The 18,097-nt window shown below is 42.2% G+C and overlaps 1 protein-coding gene and 1 long non-coding RNA gene across 2 annotated transcripts in view; one reads left to right on the plus strand and one right to left on the minus strand.

The window, feature by feature from the left end:
* The first annotated feature begins 5,886 nt into the window (after window positions 1–5,886).
* Window positions 5,887–7,529, plus strand: LOC132791196 (protein snail). Its single transcript, XM_060800034.1, has one exon. The coding sequence runs from the start codon at window positions 5,974–5,976 to the stop codon at window positions 7,171–7,173; it is 1,200 nt and encodes a 399-aa protein (XP_060656017.1). The 5' UTR covers window positions 5,887–5,973; the 3' UTR covers window positions 7,174–7,529.
* Window positions 7,530–8,316: 787 nt separating this feature from the next.
* LOC132791214 (uncharacterized) overlaps window positions 8,317–18,097 on the minus strand; it is a 145,374-nt gene continuing 135,593 nt past the window's right edge. The window contains exons 7-8 of the long non-coding RNA XR_009632880.1: window positions 14,444–14,462; window positions 8,317–8,387 (exon numbers count right to left, since the gene is read on the minus strand). This is a non-coding gene — a long non-coding RNA (uncharacterized LOC132791214). The remainder of the gene's footprint in view (window positions 8,388–14,443; window positions 14,463–18,097) is intronic.

Genomic DNA, 18,097 nt, shown 5'->3' on the forward strand with positions numbered 1-18,097 from the left:
CGAGTCCAGCAGAAGCTTGCGATTGCCCCATCGTCATCGGACTAACTTACAACCATATACACGAAGTTTTCATGCATAATTATCACGCGAGCATAATCAAAAATGTTTTTTTTTTCAAAGCCGGTCGCAACTGTGTCTACACAACAGACTTTTTGAGGGGCGATTCTCAGTATAACGCTATGGATATATAGATGGATATCGCAACTTGCAATGCTCTTTACAACAAGGTGTCAAACGCTGACAAATGAAAGTGAAACTTGCCCAAAAAAAAAGCAGACAAATGTAAATAAAAAGGGACACCTGGACACACACATTGCCTAGCGCCAGTCTCTAGAGGAGGTCTGAGTTCTCTCTGACTGACTGACTGTCTGTCAAGTTGACATGTAAATCGTTAGAACGTGCTGGATTGATTGTTCTCACTTTAACGCGTTTATTGATTGTCCCATCGGATCGCCGAGTGATGTGGGGGAAAGGGGGAACAACAACGATCACTGATCATTTGTCAGACGAGTCGTTGTCGATAAACTTGTGTAATTTGTAATTGTAAATACACGAGAAGCTTGTCAACTGGGCACATTGTTGTTATTGCCGTCTCTTTGTGTTAATGTGGGCACATTATGTGGAAACTCATCAAAGGATTGGCAATTTCTACGAAGGATTCGATGGTCAGTTTCTCACGAACTCAGTTTGATTAACATACATTTTCATGGGAATCATTAGATAGTTATCTTTATGAACTGCTGCCGCTTCAGCTGAAGATATTACAATATATTCTTGCTTTAATTGAATCAAAGTTCCGCAATCACCTGCGAAAAAAACGACAGCAGCTGTTATGCAATTTCAATTTGGTAGCTGCAGGAATGCAGATGCGAAAAACTCATTTACCTACGTAAGCATTCAAATCGCTGATGTGTTGTGCACATGCCAAAATGCGAGCATAAACAATGCAAAACAATTGCGACGAGACGTCGCGGCAGTGGCATGCCGCCAAAAATATAAGAGAAGGAAACGAAGCGCAGGCGCTCTCGAATGGTGCACTATTGTTTGTCACACTCTCTACCTTTTGCCCCTCCAGTCTTTATTCGTTGTGCTCCCTGCATCAACTGCTGTGATTATTTTGATGACGACGCTCAACGTTTTGGTTTTGTTCCTGTTGCCCATTGTGCGCCCGCAGATGCAAGTCAACGTCCGAGTCGGAGTCTTTCTCTCTCTCTCTCTCTTTTGCACTCGCAATCTTCTATTTCGCTCTGCAAACAGATGCACGTCTTGCCAAAAAAAAAAATCCCTGGCCAAGACGCGCCAAAGGAGCAGCTGTCAATGCCAAGCCACCAACGCGCCAGCCAAGCCAACACCCTCAAGAGCAGCAGCATCATCATGGTTGACAGTTTTCTTCTTTTTTTTGCTTTCAAGCAACTGATTTGTGCTGCCTGCCTGAGGACGACGCAGATGCAATCCTTGTGCTGCTCTCTGGGCAGTTTTCTTGGTTTTCCGTTGCTTGCATTGTTGGGCGACCGTTACACCGGTGTAATGAGTTTTTTCCATTGCTTTGTCTTGGGTATTTCTCTGCGTATTTTTTTTTTTTTTTGCAGGCTGCCCAGCGAAAGGTGTTAAAAATGCTGTCAATATGGGCGTAATGCTCGACCTAATATCTAGCTTTGTGATTGCATCAGTTCAGAGTTCATTCTGCTCCAGTTTTATAGTCTTTGTGCGGCAGCTGATTCCGTTGGTTACTAAAGAATAGCATATCTGATCGAAAATCAGCTAAAGACTAAGAAAATGTTCTATTACTTAACTGTATTTCCATTTTAGAACAGCTTTTTGAATGTTTTCTCTCTTCTAAAGCGAATTATTTTATTATTCCTCTAAACATTACCTTCAGCTTTAGTTTAAATTACATTTAATGGAATTACATTATGTTTTTTTTTGGAGGAAACATTCCAATGGTTGCAAAACGTATTCATTGGTTACTTGCTAAATATATTTTATGTCATTCTCTTAATGTCTTTTTGAAGTATTCAAGTTCTTCATTCCCTTAAGTGCTTTCTATTAAAATACAATGAATAAATACAACTATCACTACAATTTGGATTTCCTTCTGTAGACTGAAAATCTTTGTAAGCAAGCAGCTCTAATCTACCAATTATTTCAAAATGCAATTTTCTATTTGTCAAATTTAGCCTATAGTTCTTCTCTTTCTTATTTATAAATGCGACGTCTTCCGCTTCCTGGGGACCTCCTGCAACTTAATCGCCGCAACAGCATCGTAAAATTGTAAAATATTTATTCACTTCATTTTTTAGGAGACACATTTAATAGGCTAAGCAGCACGTTAAGTCAAACTACTATCAAGGACTTAGAGTAGGGATAACGATGTGTGTTGTAGGGAGTGTAGTGAAGACAACGCGCTGACACAGACAATGAGGATAATGCGCAGGCATTGACAGGATAACGAAGCATGAATAGGCACGAAACCTGCGCGAATCTCTTTCTCTTAAAAGAAGTCGGAATCAAAGTCAGCATAGAACACAACACAACAGAGCACGAGCAGATGGCAAGTGGCAGACACAGTCAGGTCATGAGGATGCAGAGCTTCTTCTTTTTATCCATCATACTGGGGGGTTGTTGCTGGGGGTCATTCACAATTGGGCGAGAACAATGGATCACAGGTAGCTGGTAGCTGGAGAGGATTAAGCGAAGCGGCACCCGCACATAATCGTCATCTCGATTCGGCCAGGTGATCCAACTTTTTGATTTCTTCTGGCTAAGGACATTGATACGCCGCCGACTTCGTTTTATTTTTTTCCTTCGTTCTATAGTTTATTTGGGATTCTTGGAAGCAATTCCTTTCGCTGGCTTTTCAAAACATTTACTCCAATGTGTCTGCTCAGTCGATCTGTCTGTCCCTCTGTCTCCGATCGTTTATTGTGTCATGAGGTCCTGCGTCTATTGATTGTGCAATGCACCCGGTGCCCAAGGCCCGTGGCAGTGATTTCATTTTTGTGTTGTTCTTTCAGCTTCATTCTTCTTTCTTGGCTTCGATTTCGATTTATGGATTGGTAGTTCTTTTGTCCGTGCCAAAAACTCGGCTCGGCTTGGCTCTGCAGTTGTTCCAAGATCTGCTCTGGGGGTAGTAATCAACCATTCATTGTCAACGACATCACACATCGTATATCTTGGGCCATAGTTTGTTTTTTCTTTCCATTCTATTTTTTCAGTACATGTTTTCTTATTTCTTTTTGGCAAAAGGTGTGCCAATGCACCGGGCCAGGCTGTAATAACCGAGAAGAGCCGGGAGACAAGTACAACGATAGTTTGATAAACTTAGGAAAATTGTGTTGTAAACTTACGAGATTCTACCAAACTTATCATAGGATATTTATGTTTTAAGATGTACTTCTCCAGCTTTGAGATACTATTAAGAAAATCTAGTCTAATTGTTTCCTTGAATATTCTTCTCTAAGGCATCGCTTAGCATTCTCTCCATTTTTGCGTTCCATTTGCTGCACTCATCTGCTGACCTATAACTGCTCTCGCAACAATAGAAGGCATTCTCTTTTCGGGGCATTGTGAGAGAGACAAGGTGCAAAAATAGGATGGCATTATTGTTTGCGAAAATAGGAACGACAACGTAAATCCCTTTGGGACGCACCTGCACAGATTCTAACGGCAACTGTGGAATCAGGCAGCGGAAAAGGGTTTTTCCGATCAGGCAACTGAATGAAGTATTGCTGCTGGTGCTGGTGGAAATCTCAATCTTGCCAAACCATAATCTATACCTAGCTAATGCTAATGAGCGGGCGAAACCCGCAGGAGAATCCATGGCAGGTACTTGCAGGACAACAAGTGCGAGAGGGTTTCCATGGGATGTTCGGGTTTAACCTGACTTATGAATGAAAGATCGCGGGTTATTTCGCGATATCCTCGCGGGCAATTCCGCGCACGATATTAGCGTTTTGGATGATCATTAGGTAGTGGCTCGTATGCTTGTTAATTGCGCGGAATAACACACGTAATAACCAACATTGTTGGGATCGCCCGTTAGGTGTGTGTTGGTAGGTAGATGGGTAGGGAGGCAACTTCCCAAGGCGCACGAAATTCCCGAGGACGCTGACCAATCGTCGCTCGTGTTTTGCTTGAGTTTCGCTGACTGCGTAATTGGATAAGCTGGGAAATTACTTTAAATCCAATGCGCCGATCCACATCCGGAGTGAGAGCAGGAAAATCCATCATAGGGAAACTACAAAATGGAAATACAACAATCTATCGATTACTTGCTGGCTGCTTGTGTTGCCATCACACCCAGCGAACCTTTGAAGCACTGCCATTGGTCATTGGACTGAGAGTAAGAGAGAGAGTCGCGATTGCCTCTTGGGAAATTGGAATTTTGCATGCTGCACTTGGAATTTTTCGATTTTTGTGCGTTTTTGTCATCGCCTTGGGTTTATCAAAACTTTTGGGTTTGCTACATTTGCTTAGGTTTTTTCTCATTTCGCGTTTCGCGTTTCACACATTTCCCTGGGAAAGTGCGATGTGCTCGATCGGGAATATGCGTGTGATTTGGTTTTTTTGATGACTGGGAAATCAAAAATTGTTAGTATGCGGGCTGTGCTGTTTTTCCCTAGGCCATGGACGTGGGTAAAAACAAATCTAGTGCCTCCCTATGTCCTGCCACGATGTGGGACAGTTGTTTGGTGTGCATGTGAAATGAGGCAAGTACAAGTCAACGAAGGAAGTGATGGGCCGAGTGCAGAGGATCCCACGACTGAGATTACACGATTGTTTTATGAAACATTAAGGCTCCCACGTTGCTCAAGCTGAAGATTACAGGATTGTATTGAGGTTACAACACATCTATAAAGTTAGGAAACTTGAGAGGTAATTTCGAGAACATCACATTTACCTTTAACCTGATTTGATACCAAAAAAGTCTAAAGTGATCGAGCAGCACACGGCATAATAAGTTAGTGGAAAGTGTCCCCCTAAGAGCTAATATATAGCTACAATAGACTGCAGCGACTATTTATAGCTTTACTTATGGCTTTAGGTGCAATGTCAATTGTAGAACCAGCCGAGCACAACACAACACGACACGGCACATCTCAGGTTCAATTTACCTCCCCCCTCCGGTGTGGCAGATGCGTCGAAAACTACCCCGAAAGTGGAAAGTGAGGGAATCATCCAATTTGACTGGTGAAAAATGCCGCAACTTATAAATAGAAATTGTTTCAAATGTTTCCAAGTGCTTGGCGAAAGCGAAACTTCGAAAATTCCATGGATGCTGACAATACCTGCGACGCAGATTGACAAGAGATTGGGAGACGAAGTAGCGCACATGCTTTGACGAGTTATTACCGAGCACCGATGTGCTCCGCGGGTAATACGAGTAGGTGAAGTTGTCACAAGTTATGCGCGTTGTGATCGTCGCAGCAGAGGGAGCTTGGATCATTACCTGGCAAAAACTGAGGGAGGGTGCGCCTGCGTTCCAAAAGGGATTCTCAGAGAGCGTATGTCAGGTAGCAGGTAGTGCGAGCGAGAGAGCAATATCGAGAGGAAGAGAGAGCAAACGGAACGAGAGAGAATACGACAAATGGGAAACACGCAATAAGGGTATGGGAAAAGTGCCTGAGTGTATGTGTGAGAGTTGCTGCTGTTGTTGTTGCTGCTACCTAGCAGCATACACGTGCGTCTGCTGCCTGCGTGCATGTGTGTGTGTGTGAACTGAAGAAGAACCACCACCAAATGGGCAGACGTCAGGCAGTCAGCAGCCCCGCTGCCGGGCATATAAAAAGAGCTCGCTCTGCCCTCGACCTGTCACAGCAACCTCAGCGCTCGTTGAGTAAGCAACTCTCTCGTCTCGTCTCGATCTCGAACTCGAACTCTCGAAAAAGTGCTCGGAACTACAAACACACACACATCAACACAACTATATTTAACATCGTATCATCAAATAATATCAACAACATATTCGCTACCATGGCCGTCAACTACAAAAGCTGCCCGCTGAAGAAGCGTCCCATCGTCTTTGTGGATGAACTGCCGCAAACGGAGGCCTTGGCATTGACCAAGAGCTCACAGTTTGTTCCAGCAGTAATCGTCCAGCAAGAGGAACAGCCACAGGATCTCTCACTCAAGCGCAAAGCCAGCGCTCTGGATGACTTTGAGGATTACGAGCTGCCGGCCAAGCGTGAATACGTCTTGAATTTGTCCAAGACAACGCCACCACGCCGTGCCTGCTCACCGCTCAGCTCGGCTCTGCTATCGCCGCCCGCCGAGCAGGAGGAGTACCAACCCACCGATATACACATGCGTGGTCTGACTGCAGCCACTGCCGGATACACAACGAATCCCTATCAATCGGCCTTCGTGATGGCCGCCGGCTGCAATCCGATCTCGGCACTGTGGAGCAGCTATCAGCCACATCTGAATGCTGCGGCATTCCCATCGCCTGCCAGCTCGCTGGCATCGCCACACTCGGTCTACAGCTACCAGCAGATGACACCACCATCGAGTCCCGGCTCGGAGGCCAGCTCCGAGCCCGAGGATCTCTCGGTGCGCAACGACATTCCACTGCCGGCACTGTTCCACCTCTTCGATGAGGCACGCAGCAGCAGCCTGGCCTCGTCTTCATCGTCCTCTGCCTACTCTTCGTACGCCGCCTCCCACAGCTCCAGCAGCAGCTCGAGCAATGCCAGCTCATCGACAGCAGCATCGACTGCGGCCAAGAACTATCGCCACAAGTGCGACAACTGCCAGAAGATGTACTCCACCTCGATGGGACTGTCGAAGCATCGCCAATTCCACTGCCCAGCTGCCGAGTGCAACCAGGAGAAGAAGCAGCATTCGTGTGAGGAATGCGGCAAGCTCTACACCACAATCGGAGCCCTTAAGATGCACATTCGCACCCACACGCTGCCCTGCAAGTGCCCCATCTGCGGCAAGGCCTTCTCCCGTCCGTGGCTGCTGCAAGGACACATTCGCACACACACCGGCGAGAAGCCATTCCAGTGCCCCGACTGCCCGCGCTCCTTTGCCGATCGCTCCAATCTGCGTGCCCATCAGCAAACCCACGTGGATGTGAAGAAGTACGCCTGCCAGGTGTGCCACAAATCGTTCTCCCGCATGTCGCTGCTCAACAAGCACACCAGCTCCAATTGCACCATCACAATTGTCTAGACTGGGACTTGGAATCTGAACTGAACGACGAACCAACATTCCGCTGGCAAGGATCTAACCCAAAGCAAACAACTGACAAACTGACAATAAGCCCAACTCATAGTTATTTCTAAGCTCGATTTACTCTCGGTTTTGGTGCTATAGCATATAATACTCTCTCTCTATTTATTTCGTTTTGTAGCTCTTAAGTATTCTGTACATTTGCCACGAACATTTATCAGACAGCATTTGACCAAATTGTAATAGTTTTTAGTTAACTGCTATTTAATTTATACACAATTATTTCTAGTTATGTTTAGCCAATGTTAATGTTAAGATATTTATAGTTCTTAAGCGCATATTATATATTTTTGATAAGAATAAATTTTACAAAATGACAAAAGAAACTCAAAACTGTTTTCTCAATATCAAGTGAAGGAAAAGGAAAAAAATATTACAAAAGATAATCCAACTACAAGTGATTATTGTAAAGTATAGATCAAAATTGGTTCATCTTTGTTCTATTTTTCTTGGGGACGGATATGCAAGTCCTATTTCCGTTTTGCTCAGATTTCAAACAGCTGACAAACTGGCAACAATTTCTTCAGCTATTCCATAACAATATCGTATTCTGAGCAGCGAAAAACACCTTTCCTAAAGGCAAACAATAAATGCTGTTGCACTTTCAATTTCAGTTCGGTTTTTGGTAGAAGAAGAACTTCCTCTTAACCCGCCCCTAATATTTCATCAAATCATATCAGCGAGTAGATTTTTGCACCTTTGGCAAACGCAAATATTTAATTAGCTGCCCCTATTTACAACAATATCAAAAGGTTTCCTGCTCCTTTTTTTCAATCCAGCAGCAATCCTTTTGCTCCTCGCATTTGTTTACACAAAGGATACACGACGCATGCGCTCCGACGCAGGTGATAGACGTACCAATAGGACAACAAGGACAACGACAACGACAAGGACGACGACGACGGCTGCTTATCGAAGCCTGTATTTGAACTAACTGATTGACATGACAGACGGCAGTCTGAAGAGTCCTTAGACAGCAATTTGTAGTCTGCTCTTATCTAGGCACACTTTGGAAAACATTTGAGGAGCATCTTTCGATAGTGGAAATGCATTGATTATGCTTAATTACCTGTGTTTCCTTTCCCTCTCTGATAAGCTCTTTTACAGGTTACGTTGGCGGCAGTCACGTAGTCCTTACGATTGTGGCACAAATTCTGGCGGCAGTTTTAAAGGCGCAAAAGGATACGTACATTAGTGACATTTTGTAGCAATGGCAACACCTTTCTACCATAAATAAAACACATACAAAACGCAAACACACATGTTCCTAGAACTGCACCTTGGCTAACAAAACACAACAAAAAGCAATCATTTCATTCTTGTTCTACTATTTTCTTCCTTTTAGTCGTAATCAGAGCGCGTCGCATGTGCAAAAAAAAGAGAGAAGGACAATGCAAGTACCGCTATGGAAAGAAATCACCTTGCGCACCTTGAGCGAAACGGAAAATCCAAAAGAAGTCAGCTTCAGCTTCAAGCAGTGCAATGTGCACACTGAAAGAAATTGTCAAGAAAACTGCAGAGATTTTGTAAAAACATATTTGTGAATTTCTGTTTGAAATATTCTCTTAAAATCTCTTAGAAATATTTTCTTCAGCTAGCCCATCTCAATAAAATGCATTGAAGTGTGGAATGTCCGATTTACAAAGTATAAACTTAACATATAAGATATTAATTTAAATTCAAAACTATATTTCTGATGTAATACTACAGTATCTCTTTTTGAAACGTTAAAATTCAAGCAATTCGGTTAATTTTCTTTTACTTATGATAATTCCCTTATATAATCACAAAGATATTAAATTTATTTCCTTCTCCCATTCGATGGACTATTTTCGCACAGTGTAGCTGTCTGTACCTGTCGCCCAGTTGTCTGCATTGTTGCCTCAGTTGCCTCGTCACCTACTGACCCAGAACTGCGAATGCAGAAAGAAGTTCTTTGGCTTCATCTGCTTGTGTGATGTGTGCCGCTTACTATTGTTGCGGCATCCTTTTGGTCCGGCTTTAGGCCATTGCCGTTGTCCTGTGTTTAGCCGCAAAACTCGTAGCTAATCATTGCTCAGACGACAGCACAAAGCGCGCACACACTCGACTCAGCCGAAGTCAGAGCAAATCCTTTGATTGAATGACCAACAACAACGACAATGGTAAGAACAACAAACACGAAGAAGAAGATGTGGTAAGCACCTGAAGCTGTAGCTTTGAATCAACGCGAATTTGCTTTGCAGAGCAGATAACAAATTGCAATTGACAGAGGAACCCAAGTCGAGTCAATCGAGGAACAAGATGCGATCGAATTCGCAGCAAAACATACGAGTACGAGGTTTTTTTTGTTGTGCCATACAAATCGATGGCTGGCCATGATACAAGTCACAGCATTTGTAATTGCCGGCATTGAGAAGCAACGGAAAGGGGCAAACCGTGATTAAGGGGGCGATCAGGAGGCGGCATAGAGAGGATCGCAAGCGAGCGGAACACAAGACAAAGTTGGGGCAATCAACGAACGGCGGCGCATGTCACACAGCCATCAAAAAGAAGTGAATGCAGTTGTTTGAACTACTAGTAGATACCCTGCAAATTTAAATGAGATTGCTAATGAGGTGAGGAAGTATGAAGAATGTGAATTAAGGTGAAACTATTGAGTGAACACTCTGCAAATTTAAAAGAGAACGTTAAGGAGGTGAGCCCCTATAAGAAGTGTGAATTAAGCTAAAAGTATTAAGAGAATACACAGAAAATTTAAAAGAAAATGTTAAGGAGGTGAGGAAGTATAAAGAATTTGAATTAATGTGAAACTCTTGAATGAATAAAGTTTGACTAGAAAGTGTTCTCTCTCAGCAAATTTGTCAATTAAATAAGAGGTGATCTACAATACAAAAATTTTTAGAAGTCAATATGATCTATGTGATCTACAATTCAACAACTTTTAGAAACAATTCTGATCTTTATGAATAATGATGTACAATACAACAACTTTTAGAAATCATTTATGATCTATATAAAACATGATATACAATATAACAACTTTTAGAAACCAATTCCCAGCTTAATGGCTACTGATGATCGGACTATAGTTTCGAATCTTTTAGCATATTTTGTAGATCAAATATAGGGCTAAGTCTCCAATTTAAAACTTTACATTTTAAATTAATATAAGTATTGTTTTAAGCTGTTATTTTCAAATTTTCTGATTTTAATTATTTGTGGCCTTGTTTCCACTAATAGTTATTTGAATATTAACTCTTATTCACTTCAATTGTATAAATTTAATTGAAACTCTATCAAACTAGACAACCCGCTTGACTCCTTGTGTGTGTTTACAGCGTATGCTAAGCTCATGCAAAACAAACATTAGGAAATGCAATACGAATACGACTCACAACAGCAGCAGCGGCAGCAGCAGCCACTTAGGCAGTCACTCAGGCCAAGCCAGGCCTAGGCTGAGAGTTGCAGGCTGCATCTGAAGTTGAAGCTGAGGCTGAAGCTGGGAGTCGTGGTCGTGGTCTTTGTCGTCGTTTAGGACGTCTGAGATTACGACGATTACGTTTTACTCCAAATTTGTATGCTGCCAGAGTTGTAATTGAAAAAGCATCAACATTAATCTTGGTAACTCTGGAGCACTCGTCGCAGTCGCCTTCGATTTCGATGTGGATTTGGATTTGGATTCGAATTTCGTAACCCCCGCCAGAGCAGATCGAAGATAAGCAAACAGAAGAAAAGCAAAAAAAACCAGTGAAGCGGGTGTCTCATGTGGGGGCTGCTGCTAGTTACTTTGCTTACTTGCCAAACTCTAAAACATAGCTAACACAAAAAAAAACAGAAACAGAAACAGAAACATATTGCTTAATCGTTGAGCTCTCAGATGTGGAGCACTGAGATGAGATATGATCTATCTCTCGACAAGTGGAGAGCTATATGTGATGTGATGTGATGATCGTCAAGCGATCGCAGCGCATAAATCAAATGCCTGCGGAGAAATTGCAGCTGACAGCAAAGCCACGAGTTGTGCTGTGTCTGACATCGTGGACAACTGTCTCGTAGTACTTCTTCGAGTACTCTACATGAATGCTTTATGGCTTTGGCATATGCAAAATGATCGTGGCCAGCATTCGACACCCATTTCTTCCCCTTCTTATGCTGGCTGGCTGTCAGCGATCTTTAGTCAGTCAGTCAGTTAGTCACTAACAGGCGGCAGAGGGACAGTACAGTGTGAGCGACCTTAACTGTAAAGCACAGCCACAGACCGCATTAAGTTCTAGGCTGCGCCTCGAGTTACCTCGCAACAGAAGATCAGCGGAGTCGTGGCGTTAGTTGTCGCTAAGTGCAACTCGTTGCACAACATCAAGTTGTTCGTTGCTAGCGATGACAGCGTGTTGCGTGTCGTGTCGTGAGTATATCTCCTCATAATCCTCGAATGCAAACGTTCTATGTGATCTATGTGACCATCTCTAGATTGCAATTCTTTTGGCTTTCGCTCGGTTCGTGCCTGTGTTTGGCTCTGCTGTAGATCGTCAAGCGTTGATAAATGTTGTTACTTGTCGGTTGTTGCAAGTTGCGCTGATGTTTGCTGTGTTCAGAAAGTCGCCGATCGATGGGTGGTTGGTTATAGTTGACATGTCGTTTTGTGTTTCCCTTGGCTCATCATCGTCGTCAGGCGACATGATCAATGAGCTCCAGAGAGACAACGGCGATCGTGGTCTGTTGTGTCTGTATCTGTGTTGTTGTTGCTGCCACACTGTGATTGCCCTTGACAAGTTGGTATTTCTACATTGGCAAACGGTTAGTTAATTGTGGCTATGATTTTTGTCTCCTTAATTAGTTTCTCTCACTGACAATCTCTCTCTCTGCCCAAAAAAAAAGTAGCAATTACTTCCTGCTTGGCGGACGCATCTTCGCCAAATCAATTTGAATTTTATAAAAGACAGATCCAAAAATAAATATTGCATAAAGAGTATAGCAAAAGAAGCGCTCGACAACAAAAAAAAGGGTAGAAAGTAGCGCCTCTCACAGCAGCACGTTTACACGAAGAAGCATATCCGATTCGTTCGTTAATTTGCAGGCAAATCGATTCATTGCTCTGCTCTGCTCCAGAGATTGCATCTACTTGACACACATCGCACGCAAATCGATGCGGTAGCTTTTACAAAATACTCGCATATATGGAGAATGTTACAACAAGCCAACTTCCCCCCCTCGGTTCGCTTCCTCCCCCTCCAATGAAGATGCGATGCGATGAGCAATGCGACAATCCGACAATCCAAAAATAACTAGCAATAGCAATTCGATCGATCCAGAAATGCGACAGACTGAAAGCAGAAAGCCTACGACACAAAAAAAAAAGAAATGATTTATGTATGTGACTTTCTTCCCGCTATCTGAAAGCAGGCCTACATCAGTCAGCTGCGAAGCTGTGGAACATGGCTTCATTTCACCGACAGCTTAGAATTTGTATCTTTTAGGCCTGTTAAGTATCTATCTATCTATCCCTTTGACTCGAAGGTGTAGCAAGAAGTGCATAGAACGGTAATCCAATAAAAGTCGATGAACAAATATGCTAAACTCTGCTTGCTGCATTCACGTGCGAAGAATAAGTTGTCTTTGCTAGACAATTGGTTGCTATGCAAATCGATTGATCTATTCGATTCAGTCCACCTGGATGCTCACGATGACGTCGTGCAGACTCTTGAAATATGTATGAGTATAGAAAGACTTTCTTCCGTTTCCGCTACACACACAACGATGACGTCTGCAATTCCCCCCTCATCTATTCGAAAGATGCATTTTATGAGCCCCACACACAGAAGTGTGTTGCTGCCACACATCGTAAACTAACAGTTTGTAAAATTGCAATTAACTTTATCATCTTAGTAGTAGACGCACAACTGTTGTCCGTCTGTCGAACTATCTCTCTCGTCGTTACCTGTTCTGATTTGAACACTGAAAGTGAAACCGTAAATTTGGCCCCTGAGACAGACAACGCCTTCGGTCTTGAGTCTTTTTGGCTATCGTATCAAACATCAGGTGTCGACCGGCGGCTTCTTCAGTTCAGTTCAGTTCGGTTCAGTGCAAGAAACCCAAATTAAAACTCTAGCAATGATCATTTCATTGAGGCTAGAGCGATCCCGGCTGTCGGCGGCTTCATCAAATTTTGGTCAGTTTGTAATTAATTTCATTCTAGCCAAAATAGATACATCTTCTTCCAGCACCATATGGCGCACACAGGTCCTGGTCCTGGTCCTGTCTGTTGCCCCACACACGCCTACCAAACAACGCAGCTCGATAAGGTTCACTTGCTCTCTCTCTCACTCGCTCTCTTTTACTACTTCTATCTCGCTCTTGGCTCGCTTAGTTAGTGGCAATTAACACGACACGCTCTCGGCCTGTGCCGTTCGTGTGTCGAGTTATATTTCCACATAGTGCGGGGGATGTGACTTGGCTAGCAGCGCGCATTTGGCCATAGCTCACTTTTCATCAATTTTTGGTAACAACAACAGTTGGTCAAATATTCCTTCTGACCCGTAGTTTTCCCTAATGAATTCATTCGCTTCACTTTTTGGTTGTAAACTCGGGGTTCATTATCCTCGCGTGGGCAGTTGTGTTAGCCCCCCTCTCCACTTCCCTGGAATTGTTAAAAGGATTGTGCATTCTACAGAATTTATTGGGTGTGTCCGACATTTATTAGTGGCCGCGGCCACTCGAGCTGCTCTCGCTTTCGTTCTCTCCTCTCTCTTTTAATGTGCCATCAGACTGCATTTTTCAGTATATTTCGATCGTGTTTTGATAAGCGGTTGTACGTTGTTTGTCTGGGTTTGTGCATAAAGATTAATTAAAGGGTTCGTTTTTGAGAGAGAGAGAAAGCAAAAGGGTTAAACAGTCAGTGAAGTATAGTTTAATGATTACGTTTAGATGCATTTACGAAATGACTTTGAAAATTATTAAACCAAAGGGTTAAAGGACTCGAAAAAAAACTAAAGAGAGATTCTACTATTCATTCTACTTTATCAATTTTCAAAGTCTACAGAATATAGCGGCAATAAATGTTTAAATTCTCAATCCCAAGAATAAAATACTAAATGCATTTTTCCTAGACAACACTTGCCCAACAACAGTAGCTAATAATAACTAGATTTGCAACTAAATGAACAACATTTAAGCAAAGTATAAACACAATTTAAAAATAATGTCAACTATATAAAACAATTTATGGACTTACCCAATGTCATCAAGAGTTGCTGCAAATAGACAGAGAGACTCGTATTAAAAAATATGAATTTCATTTGCGATTTTCATAATAAACCTAGCATTTCAGTTTATTAGTTTGAAATTAAGACGTATTGCAGTTAAAGTGGACTATTAATGGAGTAACGTGTGAGTTCAATTGGGTCTAGCAGCTTTGTCTAAATATGATTTGTGCTCTCGTGTGTGTGTTTGCAAATTAGCATATCAAAGGTGAATGCAATTAATTTGCGAATTTACATTTCTGCAAATGGCAAGAAACGCAAATTAACACCTAAAACACAAGTAAGAAAGCCACAGTCGAGTGTGTTCGACTATAAGATACTCGGTACGATTAAAATATACCAAAATAATATACCAAAATACTAAAAAATATACCACTTGGTATATTTGGTATATTATATAGTACATACAAAAGTATATACATAGATTTGGTATATTTTGTATTTCATGGTATGCAAAATATACCATATATAAAATATACCAAACTAAAAATACTTAAAAAATATACCACTTGATATATTTGGTATATTATATATAGTACATATAGAAGTATATATAGATTTGGTATATTTTGTACTTTAAGGTATGCCAAATATACCATATATTATAAATGTACATATATTTTGAGATGTTTATAATACCCTTTTACTTTATGGTTACCGGATATTGCAAAGCAAATCTCGACTGTAACCTGTGTGTAGCGGAACTGGAACTAGAATTGAAATTGAAATTGAAGCATAGACATTTATCAAACTATATATGTATATATCGTGGCCATATATCCAATTGCACCCACATGCCACTGCAGCACGACGCTGAACTGGCGCCAGAATCAGAATCAGAGAGTTGAGTTTAACTCTGAACGCAGATTCAGATTCCGGGGCGAGTTCTTTTTGCTTTGCATTCGCACACTAAGTTTTCAATTAAAATTCAAATTGATGCAAACAAGTGGCCAAGCCCCATTCCAGTGCAGAGTCAGTCTCCCCTCAAGTTGGAGTTGCAGTTGCAGTTGCAGTTGCAGTTACACATTGCCACACAGCGCCCAATCCAAGTCCAGGTTCAAGCCTCGCATTAACAAATTGAAATTTGCTCGCGTCGCTTTGACAATGTGCAAACGCCCCCAGACATCGTTCGTCTACTGCACAACGTTTACGTTTGTGCAGCCTGATTTCTTTATTTCAATAATTTTACATAGATTGCCTGCCCATGGAGCCATAAACATTACTCCAGCCAGCATAAACAGAATGATTCGAATTTCGAATGCCCAAGCGCAAAGCCATTGACATCGAGTTAGGAACCGCGTCAAACTGTCATTTGATGGCGTCGCCATCGACGCCCGATAGTATCGCCAATTATTGCAGTTGCCTTTTGGCAACTTTTCCACCAATATGTACATACATATATATATAGTTCAAAGTCAAAGTATGGTGGTTATCTCTCAAGTTGATCTAGAGTTTGATTAATTGCCAAGTGAGTGTGACTTAGCCTCTGGCTAAAATGGGAGTGCAAAGCTCGAGAATAAATTATTTGCAGCCTGATAACTGACAGAGAGCTGCACAGTTCCTGAAAGTCTAAGCTCTACTCGTAATTGCAGCCTATCGCAAAACACTTTTCATTTAGTTTGAATGCTATTAAAAAGGAAGTTTTATACCGCCAATGCAACAGCTTATCCTTGAAGCATAAAACGATTAATTAGAAGTTGGAAGAGCAAAGTTCAAGGCATTACAGATCATTTAATGATATTTACTCAATGTAATATCGTTGGAAAAGAGTATTTCTGATAGATAAAGTGCGGAGAATACATTCAGTATTTGTTGAGAATAGCTTTTAGATAAAGTGAGAATACATTCAGTATCTTTAAGAATAGTTTGAAAGACTATTTTCGATGAATTAAGTTTGCTGAGAGTGTCCAGCTTTAACAGCTTTTCCTTGAGCCATTCAAAAGGTAAATATCAAATGTGAAGTTCAAACTTATAATATTGTTAAATGGGAAAATCAGTTGAATGGATTATTATACACAAAATGAGGTGGGAACCCTTTGCATTCGTATAATTTCACATTCTTCGGATTTTCTTACCACAAACTACTCATCTTTGAAACACAACACCATAATGTATAACTTTATTTAATCAAAATTGCAACTACTCAAAAGAAGAAAATATATCTGATAGCTAAAATGATAAAGTCTATATTTTTAGCATAACTTCTTCATCTTTCCTATTCTTAAGCTTCAAAGATTTTCTATTTCATACAGCTAAAGCAAAACTTTATCTTTGAAGCAATTGTAATTACACGATCAAAGTTATAAGATAAAGATAAAATGCTTTTAAGAGTGTTGCTTAAGTATAATTTTTGCTGGCCAATATCTCTCACTTCTCCCATTCAAAATGAAGCCTGTCTTAGATCTATTTTAGCATATCTTTAATTTCAATTTAGCTTCCCAAAGTATCCGTTAGATCGTGCCCTCTTTCTGTCAGCTTCTGTGACCATTCACAAAGTATTTGTTTGCGAGTCAACGTTACGCATTGTCAACTGAAGCAGCCATAGTTAGCTGCTTCGCCTTGCCTTCCGTGTCAGACAGTTGCCCCGCTTGCGTTGAACCCCCCTCCCTGAAAGTTCCCTGTGGCAGCAACCACCACAATACAATGACATTTCCTAGTTTTGCGGTCGGTCAAAAGTCTTCCTGGAGTAGAGTTACGGCAAGTGCAGGGGCCCAACTCTCACTTGGCGTGCAACCCGCAACCAGCAACAACAACAACGAGAAACAACAACAAGCGAGCGGCGCTCAACTGGCAGGCACATAATGCAACATGACATGCGCCGCATGTGCAACACAACAGCCGAGCAAATGTTGCAAATATGAGTTCATTATTTAAACGTTGACCAAAAACAAATTGACAAGTAAATGCGGCACATGGCTGAGTTTTCCAGCTTTTCCAGCTGGAGGCCAACTAGAGCTCTGGCTCTGGCTCTTGATCTAACTCTGCCTGCAACTCCAACGCCAACTCGGAGTCGAAGTCGAAGTCGGTGTTGCCTCTGGTGGCCTCTGTTGGTTCCTCTAGGTGGGTTCGCATTTCTGCTCCAATAGGCTGCGGCTGTTTCGATGATGTTGTGTCCATGTGACGCACACACACACACCAAGGCGTGCTCTTAAATGGACGACGCGTTCGTCGCTCCGCGTGCCACTTCAAAGGCACAAGAAACCGCCACAAAGCGCCAGCCAAGCCACGCACCACAGTGCGCGAGAGGCGCCTTCTTTGGTGGCTTGGCTTGATCTTTGGCCAGCTCTCGAGCCTCGATCGTTGGGCTGCACTTCCCACTTGTTTGCTTGCTTGCTTGCTCATTCGTTTTGCAGTTATGAGTTGCCAACAACAACAACAACCACAACAATATTGTTGTCGACGTGCAACGTCATAGGCTCAACTTGTTAACGCTTTGGCCTACAGTGTAAACTTGCGCCTCATCCTCAAGTCTCAAGACCTGTGGCATGCTGCCCCCAATGCTGTTGCTCTTGCTGTTGCTTTTGCTGTTGTCGTTGTTAATGATGCCTTATAATGCCAGCGCGCCTGATTTGCCACAATTTATTATGAAAATCGTAATAATCTCAGAGATTCCTGAACCCACAAGA

This window comes from Drosophila nasuta, chromosome 2L (assembly GCF_023558535.2).
Source record: "Drosophila nasuta strain 15112-1781.00 chromosome 2L, ASM2355853v1, whole genome shotgun sequence".
NCBI classification, from domain to species: Eukaryota; Metazoa; Arthropoda; class Insecta; order Diptera; family Drosophilidae; genus Drosophila; species Drosophila nasuta.